Here is a 16,194-nt window from a genome sequence, read left to right on the forward strand (position 1 = left end):
AACATGAGAAAGTGGTACATCATGTGAGAACGTGAGAAAGTGGTACATCACATAAGAACATGAGAAAGTGGTACATCGTGTGAGAACGTGAGAAAGTGGTATGTTATGTGAGAACATGAGAAAGTGGTACATCATGTGAGAACGTGAGAAAGTGGTACATCACATAAGAACATGAGAAAGTGGTACATCGTGTGAGAACGTGAGAAAGTGGTATGTCATGTGAGAACATGAGAAAGTGGTATGTCACGTGAGAACATGAGAAAGGAAAAGGCCCGGACCACGCCATTGGCGGTGCACGTGCTGCTGAAGGAGGGGTGGTAGGTGGCCTGGCCGGTGTCTGCGGTCCTTGATCTCAGATCCCGGCGCCCTGCCCAGAGGTTCTGACCAGGGCTGGGGTGGAGAGGAGGAGTGGAAACCTCCAAGCCCCTCGGGCCTGGGGTCCCTGGCAGTCAGAGACACGCGGGGCAGGCCTCTCGCTTGCACATGGTCATGCTGTTGGAAGTGATGCCTGTGGAGAAATGCCTGTTTCCACAGAGACGAGGCCGGGGGCGGTCGGCTAAGACCAGAATGCTGGCCAGCGCTGGGCCCGGGCTGGTGCAAAGATGAATTTTCCACGTGCTTTTCTACTTCTAAGTTTTCTGGTTGAATATATATTGTTTTTATAATAATATGTTTTACAAAAGAAAATATTTAAAACCAGTGCCGGATTGTAAAGACCCCCATGCAGGCTATGCTTTTAGTTTATTTACCAAATGTGTGAAAAAACCCCAAACACACGGTGACGTCACGTAGCTTTTTCTCTTTAAAGGAGAGGCTCCTTGTAAAGTAATGTCGGAACGATATTTATTCATCTTTTACTAATGTCACATTCTTTCAGAACACCCATCAGTGTGCATCTTGGAGAGCGTACCCCTGTGGAACCTGAATTGGCTTTCACGTCTTTGCTTTGCGAGACTGGACGCGGAGTCGGGGTCGTGCATGGACGGGCTGGCCCGTCAGTTCACTGCCCTCGGGGGAGGCGGGCACAGCGCTGTCCCTGTGGGCCCCGCTGAGCTGCAGGCGCCGCTCACTCCTTTTTGAAGATCCTCTTGGCTTCTACCCCTTCGTACACGTAAGTCTGAAAGGTGTTAACAGACAGGAGGTGTTAGCAGCATTAAGATTTAAGGCTAAATTAAGAAAAAATATTAGATTAGATTCACATACTATTATGACTTTGAAGTGAATTCATAGTGTTTTCCTTGTTCTCGATAGCAGCATTTTGTACAGCTACAGACCACATCTACTTAAAAACATTCAGTTTGCCCGGCTGGCATGGCTCAGTGGTTGAGCATCGACCTATGAACCAAGAGGTCCCAGGTTCAATTCCCAGTCAGGGCACATGCCTGGGTGCGGGCTTGATGCCCAAGTGTAGGGCATGCAGGAGGCAGTCCATCAATGATTCTCTCTCATCATTGATGTTTCTCTCTCCCCCCTCTCCCTTCCTCTCTGAAATAAAATTTAAAAAAAAATATATATATATATATGTTAAAAAGTAAAAAATAAAAACATTCAGTTTGTAATCACATTTCAGTTAAAATAGGCATTGATGTATTGGACATGTATGTAAGTTTGCTTCAATAAATAGGCATCAGAAAAGATGTCTGTTGCTAAAATCAGAAGGTTTATGGGAAAAGTACTGGTCTGGTTGTGGAAGCTGTAACTCGGCAGCCACAGGATGAATGACTCGTGGCGTTCTTGGCTTTGGGAAGCAGTGTCATCGTTACAGCTCACCTGGACCAGCTCACCACCCACGATTTCTCGGACAGCGTTCAGCTCCTTCCCGTTGTCCACCCGCTTGAATCTCCCGACGAGTTTGTCTCCCTCCAGGCTCCAGGTCCCCTACCGAGAAGGACAGTCACAGGGGTGAAATGGACCGCTGGGTCGCCCACGTGTTAGGCGCTGCTCCGAGTCGGGTGCGTGGACGTCTCGCGTCTTCACAATGACCCCGTGCGGTGGTCACGCTCTCCGTCTCACAGGTGAGACCGCCGCCGGGAGCCAGCCCAGCTCTCACTCAGCCCCACGCGCTGGCTTACAAGCCCTCCTGAGAGCAGAGCGCCTGGACCTCGTGGTGGTTCTGGTTAGCTCCCGGGCCGGGCCGGGACCCCTGCTGGCTTTAGTTATGGACTTGTTCTAGTAACTTTGTTAGGCACATAGCGGGCCAGATGTTAACACTTTCATCGTCATTGCAAGCGTAGCATTTAACCAGGAAAATTCTGAGGACGTAAAAGTTTCCAAAAAATCAGTTGAAACATGACTCCCCAAAACTTAGTATCTCAAACATTACACGGTATGACCTACGGTTAGCATGAGGCCTTTCCCTTTCTCATTCATAATCATTTTATTATTTAAATTACACTTATTAAATGCCGGTGATGTCTGGTTAGAGAGCTAAACGTTTTGGCTGCCGTCAGGTATGGAAAGTTGATCTATGATCTAGGTCTACAGTCATTCATTCAACGCTTTTCCTAATTCTTCTTGTTCAGTCCAGGTTCCTTACAGATATGGGTGGAAATAAAAGTGTATTCAGTCCCCTCCAGCTGTGTGATATGTAATGTGGTAAACTCCTAAGTGAACGAGACCCGCCCTAGCTCACCGCCGGGGCGGGGCAGCGGCCCCAGTGCAGGCAGAAAGGCCCAGAAGGCCTCGCTGTGAACACTTACAGTGAGCTCTGTGCCGTCCGCGAGGCTGTAGTTAAAAGTCACACCAAGATCGAAAGCGATTTCGGCGGTCCGGAAGGCGCTCGACTCTTTGATGGTGAACTTGTTTCCTTCCTGGCTGATGATCAGCTTCAGGTTGTCATGGGCCGCGAGCTTCCTTTTCACCACGTTGATGCCTGCAAGCGGGAGGGGTGCAGTGAAGTCAGCGCCAGTTCTGCCTTAACAGCATCACCTTGCAAGCGTGCATGCGTGTGTGTGTGTGTGTGTGTGTGTGTGTGTGTGTGTGAGGCCCGAGGGCGTGGCCTTGCAGCCAGGCAGGTGCTTCTGCAGAAAAAGTCCCTGCTCAGCAGGTCCGAGTCCTGACAAGCTATTCTCCCCGAATTTGAGAAAAAATAAATGGAGCATGGAACTACAGAACCTTAGAACTGAGTAATTTAAATGAAGTGATCAACCTTTTGTCTCAGAGTTAAACCAAATTCCAGATATGACCAATGAAGGATTAAAATGACATTCATCCATGTGTAAGGATATACAACTTTAATTCTGCAAATACAGGATTCTTTTCTCACTGCAATTCTGCTTTCCACAATGGCTTCAGATTTTGACCTTCGTCCTTATCTTTGCTTTTGGGGGCATTTCTGACTGTCACCGACATGAGGAAGTCAGCGATTATTACAGTCAAGGTCATTATCATAAAGCGTACAGATGCCATAAACGCGAGCGTCCGGTCCCTGAGCTGCAGGTCACAGAGGAGGCAGCTTTTTGCTCTGAGTAATGACACACGTGTGTCTGCCCTTCTTGGGCAGCGTGTGGGCTCCGCGTGTTGGAGCAGCTATTAAAACCGGTTACACTACGGCCTCCTTGAGGAACCCCAGGTTGTCAGGAGGTTGTTCCAAGGTCATTACCTGGCCTGCGACTCCTGCTAGAGCCCTCCCGCCCTCATCCCATGCCTTGGCTTGGCCGGCCCTGGAACGCACTGTCTCAGGCCCGGGAGCAGCCGTGCACACCGCCCTCCTGCCCTTTATAAGAAGAAGCTGTGCGCGTGCGCCCACACGGCGCAGTCAGCTCTAGCGCGAGGAAACATCTGTGTCGTTGCGTCTCAGGGGGCAGCACCCAAGGCTTTCCTTCCACTAGTGACAGTGTGTCTCCAGCGGGAGCCGGGAGCCGGGAGCCGGCGTGCCCTGCTCTGGGCCAGCACGCGGCCGGAGCCCCCGGGGCCAGGGGGTGAGGAAGACGCTGTGGGAAGCAAAAGAAGGAACCAGGAAAGAGGGAGGCCCTTACCCATCTTCTCCATGAACTTGTCATAGTTCTCGTTCCGGTCGATCTTCCAGGCCCCATTAAACGCCATGATCTCCGGTTGAGTCTGAGCTGGTTGCGCGAGACTCAGGTCCGCCCTGAGGAGAGAATTTATTCTGTTTCTTATCTTAGAGCCAACCTCGCGCTGTGATGTGGAAGTTTAAAGTTCAGGAGGTCACCTCACCTAAGTTCACTGAATGCAAAGCAGTTTTTGTTCCTATAAATCCCTTAGTTCCTCTCCTGAAAGCTCACTGAATTAAAACACGGTAAGCACGCCTGCTCGTTCTCAAACCACAGCTTGTGGGACATTTGCTTGAAGAATTAGAAGCCATAGGATCTGAAGGAAGGCTTTTTTTTTGTTCCAAGGTTCAAAGTGCACGCTGCATTGGAGATAACCTGGAGCATAGATCAAGTAACAGCTGGGCAGCGAGACTTAATGGCTACTCCGTTTCACAATAGCAACTTCCTTGTCAGTAAGACTTTCTGGCCAAGTGCAGCTGCAAGACCCAAGTTAATAAGACACTGAGATGGAAAACCCACTCGCTTTCAAACGTGTCCCTCCCTGTGTCTGGGGTTGCTGGGAGTTCGGCCCCCACCCCACCGCACCTGGTGCTGAGCCTGGTCCCTATGCAGACTCGGCCCCTGGTGTTTGCCCTTGAATGGTGATGGGCCCGGGGCGGGGGGGGGGGGGGGGTAGTGAGGGGAGGTTCAAGAGGCAGAAAGGAGGCCGGGAAACATGAGAACTCCCATCAGAGAGCCAGCTTCAAGTCTGTCACACCCACCGCTAACTAAAACCTGTCCCTTCTCCCCTCTCCCTGCCCTGCCCTCCGCAAACCTGGCCCAGGGGGACACGGAGACTCCTGTGTGGGGGGCTGGGGTGGAGGGTCGCAGGGAGGGTGGGAGGGACTCAGCCCTCCCAGCACAGGCCCCCGCCTGCCAGGCCCCAAGGAAACTGTGAACTGTGTGCAGAGCCAGTTCACTGTGAAGCAGCCTGAACAGTCATCCCCGAAGACGGCTGTTGTGAGGGGACGTGACTGCCGAGCCCGTGGTTCCCGCCGGTCGTGGAGTAGCTCCCGGGCCGGGCCAGCCCCCAGGCCCGGGGAGCGACGGCCACACGTCTGAGCAGACAGGGCCCGGCCAGGTTTCCATCGGCTGGGGTCCCGGGCTCCCCTTCCAGGGAGCTGCCCGCTGTCCGTTCCATCAGCCGGGCCAGAGCAGGGCGGTGGCCACCAGCCCCAGGTGTGGCGAGGCGATCGCACCGGCTCCGGCTGGCCCGTGTGTCCTCCAGGGCAGAGAAGGAACCGCGTGCACACGGTTTCGGGCTCCTGCCGGTGTCTGCAGCCTCGCCTCCCCCGCCCCCACCCCGTGCCCTCCAGGTGTGGACACAGGCGCTGTCCGCAGCCAGGCTCCAGCCGGGTGCTGTCTGCTGCACAGGCCACGCGTGGCTGCCTCTCCTGGGAGCCTGCCCTGTGCCGCGGGGTCAGCAGCCTCCCAGCGCAGTGACCTCCCGGGGTCTCAGCGTCGCTCAGAAGAGACACCAGGACACGCAGCCCAGAGACTGGGGGAGGCGGTGCCCTGTTGGGGGCTCACCCCAGAGGGCAGGCTCCAGAGGTCAGGGGTCCTCCCCCCAACGCCCAGAGGTGGGGAAGGCTGCAGAGAATTGTGTCCAGTGTCACTCATGGGAAGCAGCCTTGTCAGCCTCCCTCCTCCCTCAGCGCTTCTGAACCTGCTTTGCTGTCCCCAGTTGGTTGACTTTTCATGTTGGAGGGGGAAGTGGTCTGTGTTGGGGGTTGGGTTGGGGGACAGGGGGCTGCTCCTCTCCTGCCCCACATGTGCACCCCACACAGAGGCAGGCGGGTCACATCATCTCTGCTCCCCAGGCCACATCCCAAACCTTAGGTTTCCGCCTTTTTTTTTTTTTTAGAAAAGCTTTTCTTTTGAGCCCATTTCCAACTGGGCATGACCTTCCAGCCTCAGCTATGACCTTCCAGCCGCGGCCTCACGTTATCTACCTCCTCCCGGTCTGGTCTGTCGTTATCATCGGTCCCCATCGCGTGCTATCTGCCATCGACACTGGCAGCTGGCTCACTGCCACCTGTGTCCTGCCACCACCCAGGGGACCCCAAGTCCACGTGGAGAAGCCACTTGTCACTCTGGCCTCCCAGCTCCCGACCCGTCAGTTCACGCTTCGTCCGATGACACCCAGGCTGCAGTCCGTCACGGCCCCGGCCGCAGCCCTCCACCCTCGGCCACAGCTCTCCGCGCTCGGCCTGCACTCTCCCGGCGGCACGGCTGGGGAATGTCCGTCAGCGTGGCCTCTGTCTCCCCCAGGCCAGCCCTCCTGGTTTATGCACATTCTCCGTCCATCAAGGTGCTGTTGCCAATAAGAAACCCCCTGGCACTCTTTCCTGTACCAAGCAGGTGCTCACCCCCATCCCCTCCCATCGTGTCTCAGGGCACCCCTTTCCTCCGCCTGGAAACCCCACCCCTCGCCCCTGCTTTTCTCCTAACACCTGCTTGGCCCGTAAGAAGCCGCTCAATGCCACGTCCAATAAGCCTGCCTCCCACTGGCCGCCTGCTTGTGGCCGGGCCAACCTCACTCCTGCTGCCGCCTCCACGGGCCGTTCTTCACTCTAGGGTCGCGGTGGCGTCAGGTTTCTCCAGGAGACGTCCAGTTTGAGGGCAGAGATGCCCCGAAACGTGCAGAAATTCTGTGCAGAATACGCCATGTTCCCTAATTCCCGCCCTGTTCCCGCCCGGGGAGCAGCGGTGAGTAGCTAACGGTGAATAACAGCAGCAGGGCCTGTGCTGGCTGCTCCGATTCTAGGCGGTTCCCGCCTAGCAGCCGAATCGAGGGGCCCCCTGCACAGGCCCCCCATTGCAGATACCCAGCCTCAAAGCTGGTCGGAGCCATAGCATACATGCTGTTTTGTAAACACTTTCAAAATGAACAACTATCATAACATTTTCCCATTTCATTAAATACTCCTTTACATCATTAAGAAAAAACTTTAGCCCAGCCACGCGTGGCTCAGTGGTTGAGCATCGACCTATGAACCAGGAGGTCACGGTTTGATTCTTGATCAGGGCACAGGCCTGTGTTGCTGGCTCCATCCCCAGTGTAGGGCGTGCAGGAGGCAGCCGATCCATGTTTCTCTCTCTCCCTCTCCCTTCCTCTCTGAAATCAATAAAAATATATTTAGAAAAAAGAAAAAATTTTAAATTATAGGTTAAGGAGCAGTCAATGCATGTAAGAAAATATTAAGAGGCATAAAGAAAAAAATGAGTCAAGGACTCCTAACCCTACCAGCTGGACAGAATTGTGGTAATGTTTAGGATTCTGTTAGTTTGAAGTGTGTGCGTGTACACTCACACATACGTGTATGTGCATATTTCATATAGTCCCACGCACACAAGTGTGTATGTATATGTGCGTACACACATAGCTTCATCTGGCACCAAATATAGGAGGGGTTTGGGAGACCTTCAGGAAGAGAAAGACCGAGAACAGGACTGGAGTGGAGAGAAGCAGAGGCGGTAGGGACGCCCCAGGTGGCGGGCAGAGGAGCTGAGCAAGCTGACCGTGGTGCCAGCTGGGCCGCAGGCGCCCTATCTCCCGGCGGCATCAGGGCAGGACTCGCCCCTCAGGGAGCTCTGCTGTGGGAGGGATCTTTGAGTACAGATAAGGCCCCTGCACACCTCAGTCCGTCGGACATTGACATTTGCCCCCCGCAATGCTGCTGTCCTTGGCAATAGCAATTTGCTTCTTAACTCACCCACTGATAAGGACACGGGTTAGTTCAGATAGAGTCACTTTCCTTAACCACTTAATTGGCCATTCACTTTCTGTCTGCTTATCCCTTCACCCCTTGTCCATCCTTCTGTGACCGCAAGTTGAAGAGCACAGTTATGGAGCTGAACTAAAATGCAAATTCATCTTTGTCCACGGGGAGAAGTGTTTTCCGGTGGCAGCGGGTGCTTTCTGACCGGGTAAGTAAGGATGCTCGCAGGGCCTTCGGGGACGTGGCTCCGGGGCACATGTGTGCTGAGATCTCTCCCGCCCCCCTCCGATGGGTGCAACCGCCTGGAGTCCTAAGGTCATGGCTTTAATCTTTAATGTCAGTCACCTTTCTAATTCCGTGTTTAGAAGGGATCTGCCTACTCTATTAAAGAATACTTGACCCTTCCTTCAATTACGACGTCTCGTCCCCACCGGCCTCCTCGGCGGGCAGGGCTGCAGGTTGGCCAGCCTCCTCAGGGAGGAGAGGGCTGCGAACAGTCCTTCCTGCTGGCCCTGGCGGGGGAGGGGGTGGGGGGCAGGAGGTGCCCTCTGACTGTTCTGGCCCTCAGGCCCACTCCTACTAGCAGGGTCTCCTCTGCCCCTGCTCACTGCCAGCGTCCTGGCTTCTGCCTGCAGCAGCGCATCCCAGGGCCGCCGACTCCAGGCAGCCCTCCAGCCTCCCAGATCACCCTCCTGCCCAGGCTGCCGTGCAGATGACCCCAGGCTGGATCCTGCCTCCCGTGTCCATGCTGTTGCTGGCCTTTGGTACTCTGAGCCTCTGCTGGAGGAGGGAGGTGCCTGCCCAGCGCCCAGCCCGCTGCCTGTCATAGCTGCTCTGCGGCCCGTGCGGCCCAGGCCTTGCTACCTCGTGCCCCGCGACTGGGGGAAGCTAGCGAGGCGCTCACTTCCAGTACAGAATCGGGGGCAGGGGAGGGGAGGGAGGCAAAACATTCAGCAATCAAACTTCGTGCCAAAGACACAGAGAGGCACAGCATAGCAGCCACTGGAGATTTATTTGGAAACTTGTATTCAAAGTTTGTTTTTTTTTAAAGCTGGTGCACTAAACGGGTAATTTACTCAATAAATGTTTGTTATCTATTTAGTTTACAACATACAGAGCGATTATTGGTGCCAATGGTCAAAGATAACTCCAGTCACTGGCGGCACCTTTGGCCCATCGTGTAACCGGGTTCGATGAGCACGGGGCAGGGGTGCCCGTGGGAGACCCCAGGTGGGCGAGGCCGAGGGGCCGGCGGGCGGGGTGCGGGTCACTGGGTCTGTGCTCTGTGGGGATCTGGGACTGGATGGGCCTTTAGTGCTGTCCCTCACTTAGACGGGGTCGGGTCCGTGTCCCCCCTTGAGCCAGACAGCCCCTCAGGATTGGGACAGTTTCTGGGGAGCCCAGCTGTGAGCTGACACTTGCCAGCAGCCTGGCGCTGGGGCTGGGGTGTCTGTCTGCAGGGAGGAGGCGGAGGACTCCAGAGGGAGGTGACCCTGAGGAGGGGTCCACAGTGACCTCTGCAGTCGACCTCGTGCCCTGCGAGGCCAATCGCCTCATCTAACGGGACGGACAGGAATGGCTCCCCCAGGCCCCGCTGGTCTCTGGGAAAAAGGAAAGGCTGGTGGGAGGGACTATTGAGCCTCCTGGTGGCAGCTGTCCTTGCAGTCAGCACTGCTAATCCCACCCCTGCTCCCCAGCCCCTGCCCTGGGGCTCCCCTGGGCCCTGGCCCCTGGTCACCACTGCTAATCCCACCCCTGCTCCCCAGCCCCTGCCCCGGGGCTCCCCTGGGCCCTGGCCCCCTGGTCACCACTGCTAATCCCACCCCTGCTCCCCAGCCCCTGCCCTGGGGCTCCCCTGGGCCCTGGCACCCTGGCCAGCGCCCCTCCCACCCCGAGGCTGCTGCACTTCCTCATTTCCTCTCAGACTTTGGGGAGAAGTCCTGGCGCCATTGTGTTCGCCTCAGTCCCACTTCTATCTCTTGTAAGATAACGAGTGACGGGTGTGACGGGATGGAGAGGTGACGTGGGGAGGTCGGATGGAGGACTGGACGGCTTCAGTGAGGATCATCCATGAGAGCAGCTGCCTGATCTCTGGTCCCAGCTCCCATGGGTGGTGGGACTGTCTCCCAGGACAGCACGTTGAGGGGAGTGTGTACAGGCCCAGGCGGTGGGGACCCTGGGAAGGTGTGTACAGGCCCCGGGAGGTGGCGGGGGGTGGGGATCCTGGGAAGGTGTGTGCAGGCCCCGGGAGGTGGTGGGGGTGGGGATCCTGGGAAAGTGTGTGCAGGCCCTGGGAGGTGGTGGGGGTGGGGATCCTGGGAAGGTGTGTGCAGGCCCCGGGAGGTGGTGGGGGTGGGGATCCTGGGAAGGTGTGTGCAGGCCCCGGGAGGTGGTGGGGGTGGGGATCCTGGGAAGGTGTGTGCAGGCCCCGGGAGGTGGTGGGGGTGGGGACCCTGGGACAGGTGTGTGCAGGCCCCGGGAGGTGGTGGGGGGTGGGGACTCTGGGAAGGTGTGTGCAGGCCCCGGGAGGTGGTGGGGGTGGGGATTCTGGGAAGGTGTGTGCAGGCCCCGGGAGGTGGTGGGGGTGGGGACCCTGGGAAGGTGTGTGCAGGCCCCGGGAGGTGGTGGGGGTGGAGATCCTGGGAAGGTGTGTGCAGGCCCCGGGAGGTGGTGGGGGTGGGGACCCTGGGACAGGTGTGTGCAGGCCCCGGGAGGTGGTGGGGGTGGGGATTCTGGGAAGGTGTGTGCAGGCCCCGGGAGGTGGTGGGGGTGGGGATTCTGGGAAGGTGTGTGCAGGCCCCGGGAGGTGGTGGGGGTGGGGATCCTGGGAAGGTGTGTGCAGGCCCCGGGAGGTGGTGGGGGTGGGGATCCTGGGACAGGTGTGTGCAGGCCCCGGGAGGTGGTGGGGGTGGGGACCCTGGGAAGGTGTGTGCAGGCCCGGGTTGTGGGGACCCTGGGACAGGTGTGTGCAGGCCTGGAAGGTGGTGGGGAGTGGGGATTCTGGGAAGGTGTGTGCAGGCCCCGGGAGGTGGCCGGGCGGTGGGGATACTGGGAAGGTGTGTGCAGGCCCCGGGAGGTGGCCGGGTGGTGGCTCCTGTGCTCTCCAGTGATCAGAGGCCTGAAGTGGCGTCTCAGAGACCAGGGCTCGGCCTGCTGGGCGCCTTGCACTGGGGCAGCGTGGATGTGAGGGGGGAGGACCCCCTGTCCCTGCTGACTTTGGGATCGTGGTCCATCAGGAGGATGCGACCGCTCTGAGGGGGAAGCTCCTGCTGAAGCCGAGGTGAGAGAGGAAGCGCGGGGACAAGCCATCACCCTGCCCCCAGGGCCCACGTGTCCCCTCCCCGCAGAGGGGGCTGCTGCACTTGGGGAGAGAGGGGAAGTCAGGTACCAGTACCTGAGGGGGATGGGGGAGCGCAGTGAGAGGAAGAACGGTGTCTCAGCCCTTCTCACTCCAGGGAGCATGGGAGCACTGAGGTGCAGGCGGGCAGGGGCCAAGGGCTGGCATTTCTACAGATGCTGCTGCAGCCTGGGAGCCACAGGTGGGAAGTTAGTGACATGACACAGGCCGACGGGACCCTCGGAGAGGAGAGAGGGCGCAGGGGCGCTGTGCGAAGGCGTGGGCTCAAGGGCACCTCAGAACAGTACCTGTGACCCGTGATGAAGCGCTGAGCCTTGGCTCTGAAATCAGAGGGCGGGGGGGCGGGGGGCGGGCGGGGGCACCGCCAGCCGCACAGAGTCGCTGTTGGGGAGGGGGTGGACGCCCAGGTGCCCACGGGAAAGGGCTCGGCAAACGCAAACATGACGCAGGTGGAATTCATTCTGGATGTGGTTTCCACAGTCACGTTTCAGCTCCTTGGCAGCAGAGCTTTCGTTTTTCCTTCTGGGACAGAACTTCCGTCGGGACCCTCGCCTCGACCCAGCCAGTGAGAGAGCCCGCTCTCCTCTCCTGGGCTCTGCGGGCGCTGGCACGCACGGTTGACAGCCTCCAAAACCCGCGTGCGCTCTGCTTTACAATACGTTCTCTGCTCACCGAAGAGCAGAGCAGGGCAGCGTGTGTGCTGATGACCTGTGTCTGAAATTCCTGGATCCCGGACCCCGGGAGACAGTGACTGGGTGACAGCCCAGCCCCAGACCCGTCCAGGAACGGGGGCGGGGCACCCATCACGGCCGCTGGAGCTTTGCAGCGTGACTGCTGAGCATGTGCACTGGAAGGAGGTCCGGACGACCTGGTGGGCCTGGTTTGCTCCTGGTGTTGCCACAGGGCCCTTCTGAGAGGGAGACAGTCAGAGAAGGAGACACGATGGTGGAAGCAGAGGCCGGGCATGTGTGTGTGTGTGTGTGTGTGTGTGTGTGTGTGTGTGAGAGAGAGAGAGAGAGAGAGAGAGAGAGAGAGAGAGAGAGGGAGAGGGAGAGGGAGAGGGAGAGGGAGGGAGAGAGGACCTGGAGGGTACACATTAGCTCTGGCAGCCGCCAGCTGCTGGCTTGGAGGAGGAGAGGCCAGGGCTGAGCAGGGCCCCTGAAGCTCAGGGCAGGGGACCCCACAGGAGGCAGGCGGCCTGGCTGGGCTGGTTTTGACCTGAAAGGTGAGATGCGGTAGCGGTTGTTCTAAGTCATTGTGGTCATGTTACACCCGCAATGGGAAACGAATACGGTTTTGAATGGGAATTTGGAAACTTGAGTTGAGAAGAGGAACTTTCACATTTTGTTGTCCAGCTGGCACACCTGGGGCCCGACCCCCGGGCAGTGTCCGGGGCCACGTGCTCGGTGCGTCCCCGTCAGGCGCACCCCGTCCTCACTCCCCGAGCGCCCTCTGCGAGGGAAAGCTCAGCGCCGGGGCCTTCAGACCTGTCTGTGTGGAAACAGCGAGGGTCTCGTCCCTGCTGTCCCTGATGCCGCAGACCCTGCTGGTTCTGTGATCGCTCAGGACGCCGCCCGCCACCAGCTTCCATTCCCGGGACTCAGCGTTCCTGTGGGCGTGCGTCCCTGTCACGCCAGGGGACCGCTGGGAACGGCCAGGAGAAAATGCGAATGCTCGCTGCTGGTCACACTCCATCGACTTCTCAGAGTTTAATGACATACAACACAACAGCAGCCCTGGTGTGCTCAGGGGTGAGCGCCGACCCACGCACCAAAGGGTCTAGGGTTTGATTCCTGGTCAAAGGCTTGTACCTGGGTCACAGATTCAATACCCAGCCTTGGTCAGGGTGTGTGCAGGAGGCAACCAATCAAATCTCTCACATCGATGTTTCTATCTCTCTCCCCTCCTCTTCCATTCCCTCCACTCTCTATAAAATCAGTGGAAAATATCCTTGGGTGAGGACTAAACAAAACCAAACACACACACACACACACACACACACACACACACACAAAATCCTCAACCCCCACCCCCACAAGAACAGATCTTTCAGCCACACCTTCCTCACCCTGCACAGGGCCACACCACGGCCCTCCTAACCTGGGGCCACTCTATCCCTGGGACCTTGCGGCCGTGGCAGGCCCAGAAGAGACGGTGGATGCTGACCAGAGGCCGGGGCAGTGACAGAGAAGGCCGTGGGCCCAGCAGAGCGGCCGTCGGGACCCCCGGTGGGAGGTAGGGCAGCACTCCACGGTCCCCGAGGTCACTGGCTGGAGCGAGCTAGTTGGAAAAGGGAAGCTTGTTTCTTACAGGAATTTGCTGGATTGGGTCACATAAAGCCTAACTCACTCCCACTGGGCAAAGGGACACAGGGCGGGGACGTGACCATGGCTCTAAGAGTAGTCACTACAGGAGATAGCACGGCCCATATCCATTTCTCTCTTGACCCCTTCCTACCGACCCCTCAGCCTTGCAATCTGGTCCCTTAGTTGAGAAAGAGGGATAGAAAATGTGCTGGTGGGAAGCTATAAGATGACTGAGAGCTTAGTTGCTGTTTATCACACACACACACTCACACACACACACAGATACACACAGATACACACACACTCTCTTAAAATGAAGCAAGTGGAGAGGGAGATCATACATGACAATTAGCCAGATCTCTTTTGATGCTGTGAAGCCAAGGCCTGTGTGGCCGTGGGTTCAAAGACATGGAGAAAGGGCTGACACACAAATTCATACACAAGACAAGAAATATAAATTTGAAAAACTAAATGGGGGAAGCCAGTTGTGAGCTTGGTACAAGGGACCAAGTTCCACTGAGTCTCGTTCCCATCTGCTTTTATTTACTAGAATACACAATTGCCTTTTAGGAATGCAAACAGACAGACAAATCAATGGTGATGTTTGGTAAACAGTAAGATTATCAGGTTGGGGGCGTTTGCTTTAGGCCATTGAGTCATCAGCAGTATGTAATAAAATGCAGATATTCAGCCCCGCGAATATCAAAAAGCCCCATTTGGCCTTCTGACCGGATTTCTCACATTTATATTAATTACTGTTGATCTTGGCTTCCAGCATTTCCCCCTTCTTTAATTTCCTAATAGATGTTGATATGCCGCTTGCAGAGCTTGGATTCTTTTAGGACTTTTATTCCGCTTCTGCAGACTAAAATTAAACATATAAGAACAAGAATGAGACAGGCAATAGTGGTTATGCTAAAAGGTAAAAGTAAGGAGATCCAGTGAAAAGGAGTAAATTCTTTTCTTTACTTTTGTTTTTTTCTTAACGTATTTTATTGATTTTTTACAGAGAGGAAGAGAGAGGGATAGAGAGTTAGAAACATCGATGAGCGAGAAACATCGATCAGCTGCCTCTTGCACACCCCCTACAGGGGATGTGCCCGCAACCAAGGTACATGCCCTTGACTGGAATTGAACCTGGGACCCTTGAGTCCGCAGGCTGACGCTCTATCCACTGAGCCAAACCGGTTTCGGCAAATTCTTTTCTTTAAATTGTTGCCAGGCATCTAAGGAATTAGTTTGTAAGTTTGCCTGGGATAATTATACAATATGCTGCTGTAATCTAATCTAATAATAGACAAATATGCAAATTGACCGCACCTTCGCTACGCCCAAGCAACACCCACCAGCCAAGCCATGCCCACCAACCAATCAGGACGAATATGCAAATTATCCCAACAAAGATGGCGGCTAATTTGCATATCGCGGCAGCGTAGAAAGAAGCCAAGAGCTGCAGAAGGGAGCAAAGCTGCAGAGAAGCAAGCAAGCCGGGGGGGAGGAGAAGGGAGGAGCGGAGGCGGGGCCGGGGGAGAAGGAAGTTGAGCAGGCGGGGCCCGGGGAGAAGGAAGTTGAGCAGGCAAGGCCGGGGGAGAAGGGGCGGGGCCGGGGGAGAAGGGAGGAGCGGAGGCGGGGCTGGGGGAGAAGGGAGGAGTGGAGGCGGGGCCAGGGGAGAAGGGAGGAGCGGAGGCGGGGCCGGGGGAGAAGGGAGGAGCAGAGGCGGGGCCAGGAGAGAAGGAAGGAGCGGAGGCGGGGCCAGGGGAGAAGGAAGGAGTGGAGGCGGGGCCGGGGGAGAAGGAAGGAGAGCGGGCTGGCGGAGAAGGCGGGGCGGGGGAGAAGGGAGGAACGGAGGCGGGCCCGGGGGAGAAGGGAAAAGCAGGCGGGCTGGCAGAGAAGGTGGGCCGGGGGAGAAGGGAGGAGCGGAGGCGGGGCCAGGGAAGAAGGAAGGAGAGCGGGCTGGCGGAGAAGTTAGAAAAGCAGGGGGTTGGCGGAGATCGCGGGGCGGGGGACAAGGGAGGAGAGCAGGCAGGGTGGGGTAGAGTGCAGCAGGAAACCCTATTGCAGGATTTTTCCTGCAACGGGAACGCTAGTTCCAAAATAGCAAGGTTGGTGTTATTTTTACCCTAAGCACCAAGAAGGTGATTTTTTTGATTGAAGTTATCATTTTAAACTACATCATTTTACTGGTGGAAGTGCAGCAGCTGATTTCCATTGGTTATTACTATATGCAGACCTGTAGGGGCTTCAATCCACGAAAGAAAAAAACACACAAAACTTCTTGTTTGCTGCTGGTGGGTGCCATTCATAAGACTTTTTACATAATGGCTTAGTTGGGGGAGGTCTTAGTAATGTTAAATTCTCTTTGCCTCTCCCAGGAGCAAGCATTTAGGTTTTCACTTCCCCCTCCTTTGGTGTCGATGCTAGCCAGAAAAACCTCTCTTTATTTCTACACACAAAGGAGCAGTAGTTTGATTCTGTTTATATAAAAAGGGAAGCTGGGTGGGGACACCCATCTAATTATATTTGCCCATATACTTACTATACTAGGTGGGGGATCAGCCTATGTAAGGGATTTTACCCAGGGAGGACTTCCCCATTAGCCCCTGGTGATATTACCACACAGCTGGTGACTGCCAGAATGGCAAGAAAGACATTCTCAGGCATTCTTGGGGTTTTGGGCTCTTCACAAATTCATTCAGCTTTCTGGACCATCTTCTTTATCACACCCCAAGTCATCTCTGGGCTATTTATCGTCTGCC

The 16,194-nt window shown here is 56.3% G+C and overlaps 1 protein-coding gene across 1 annotated transcript; it reads right to left on the reverse strand.

Moving 5' to 3' along the window:
* Positions 1-836: 836 nt before the first annotated feature.
* FABP2 (fatty acid binding protein 2) lies at positions 837-4,214 on the reverse strand. The gene is made up of 5 exons (XM_079771654.1): positions 4,177-4,214; positions 3,978-4,090; positions 2,700-2,872; positions 1,771-1,878; positions 837-1,117 (listed from the first exon to the last, which is right to left on the reverse strand). Exons 2-5 carry the CDS (start codon positions 4,042-4,044, stop codon positions 1,067-1,069), a joined length of 399 nt encoding a protein of 132 aa, XP_079627780.1. The 5' UTR covers positions 4,045-4,090; positions 4,177-4,214; the 3' UTR covers positions 837-1,066.
* Positions 4,215-16,194: the final 11,980 nt, after the last annotated feature.

This window comes from Cnephaeus nilssonii, assembly GCF_951640355.1.
Source record: "Cnephaeus nilssonii genome assembly, chromosome: 5".
Taxonomy (NCBI): domain Eukaryota; kingdom Metazoa; phylum Chordata; class Mammalia; order Chiroptera; family Vespertilionidae; genus Cnephaeus; species Cnephaeus nilssonii.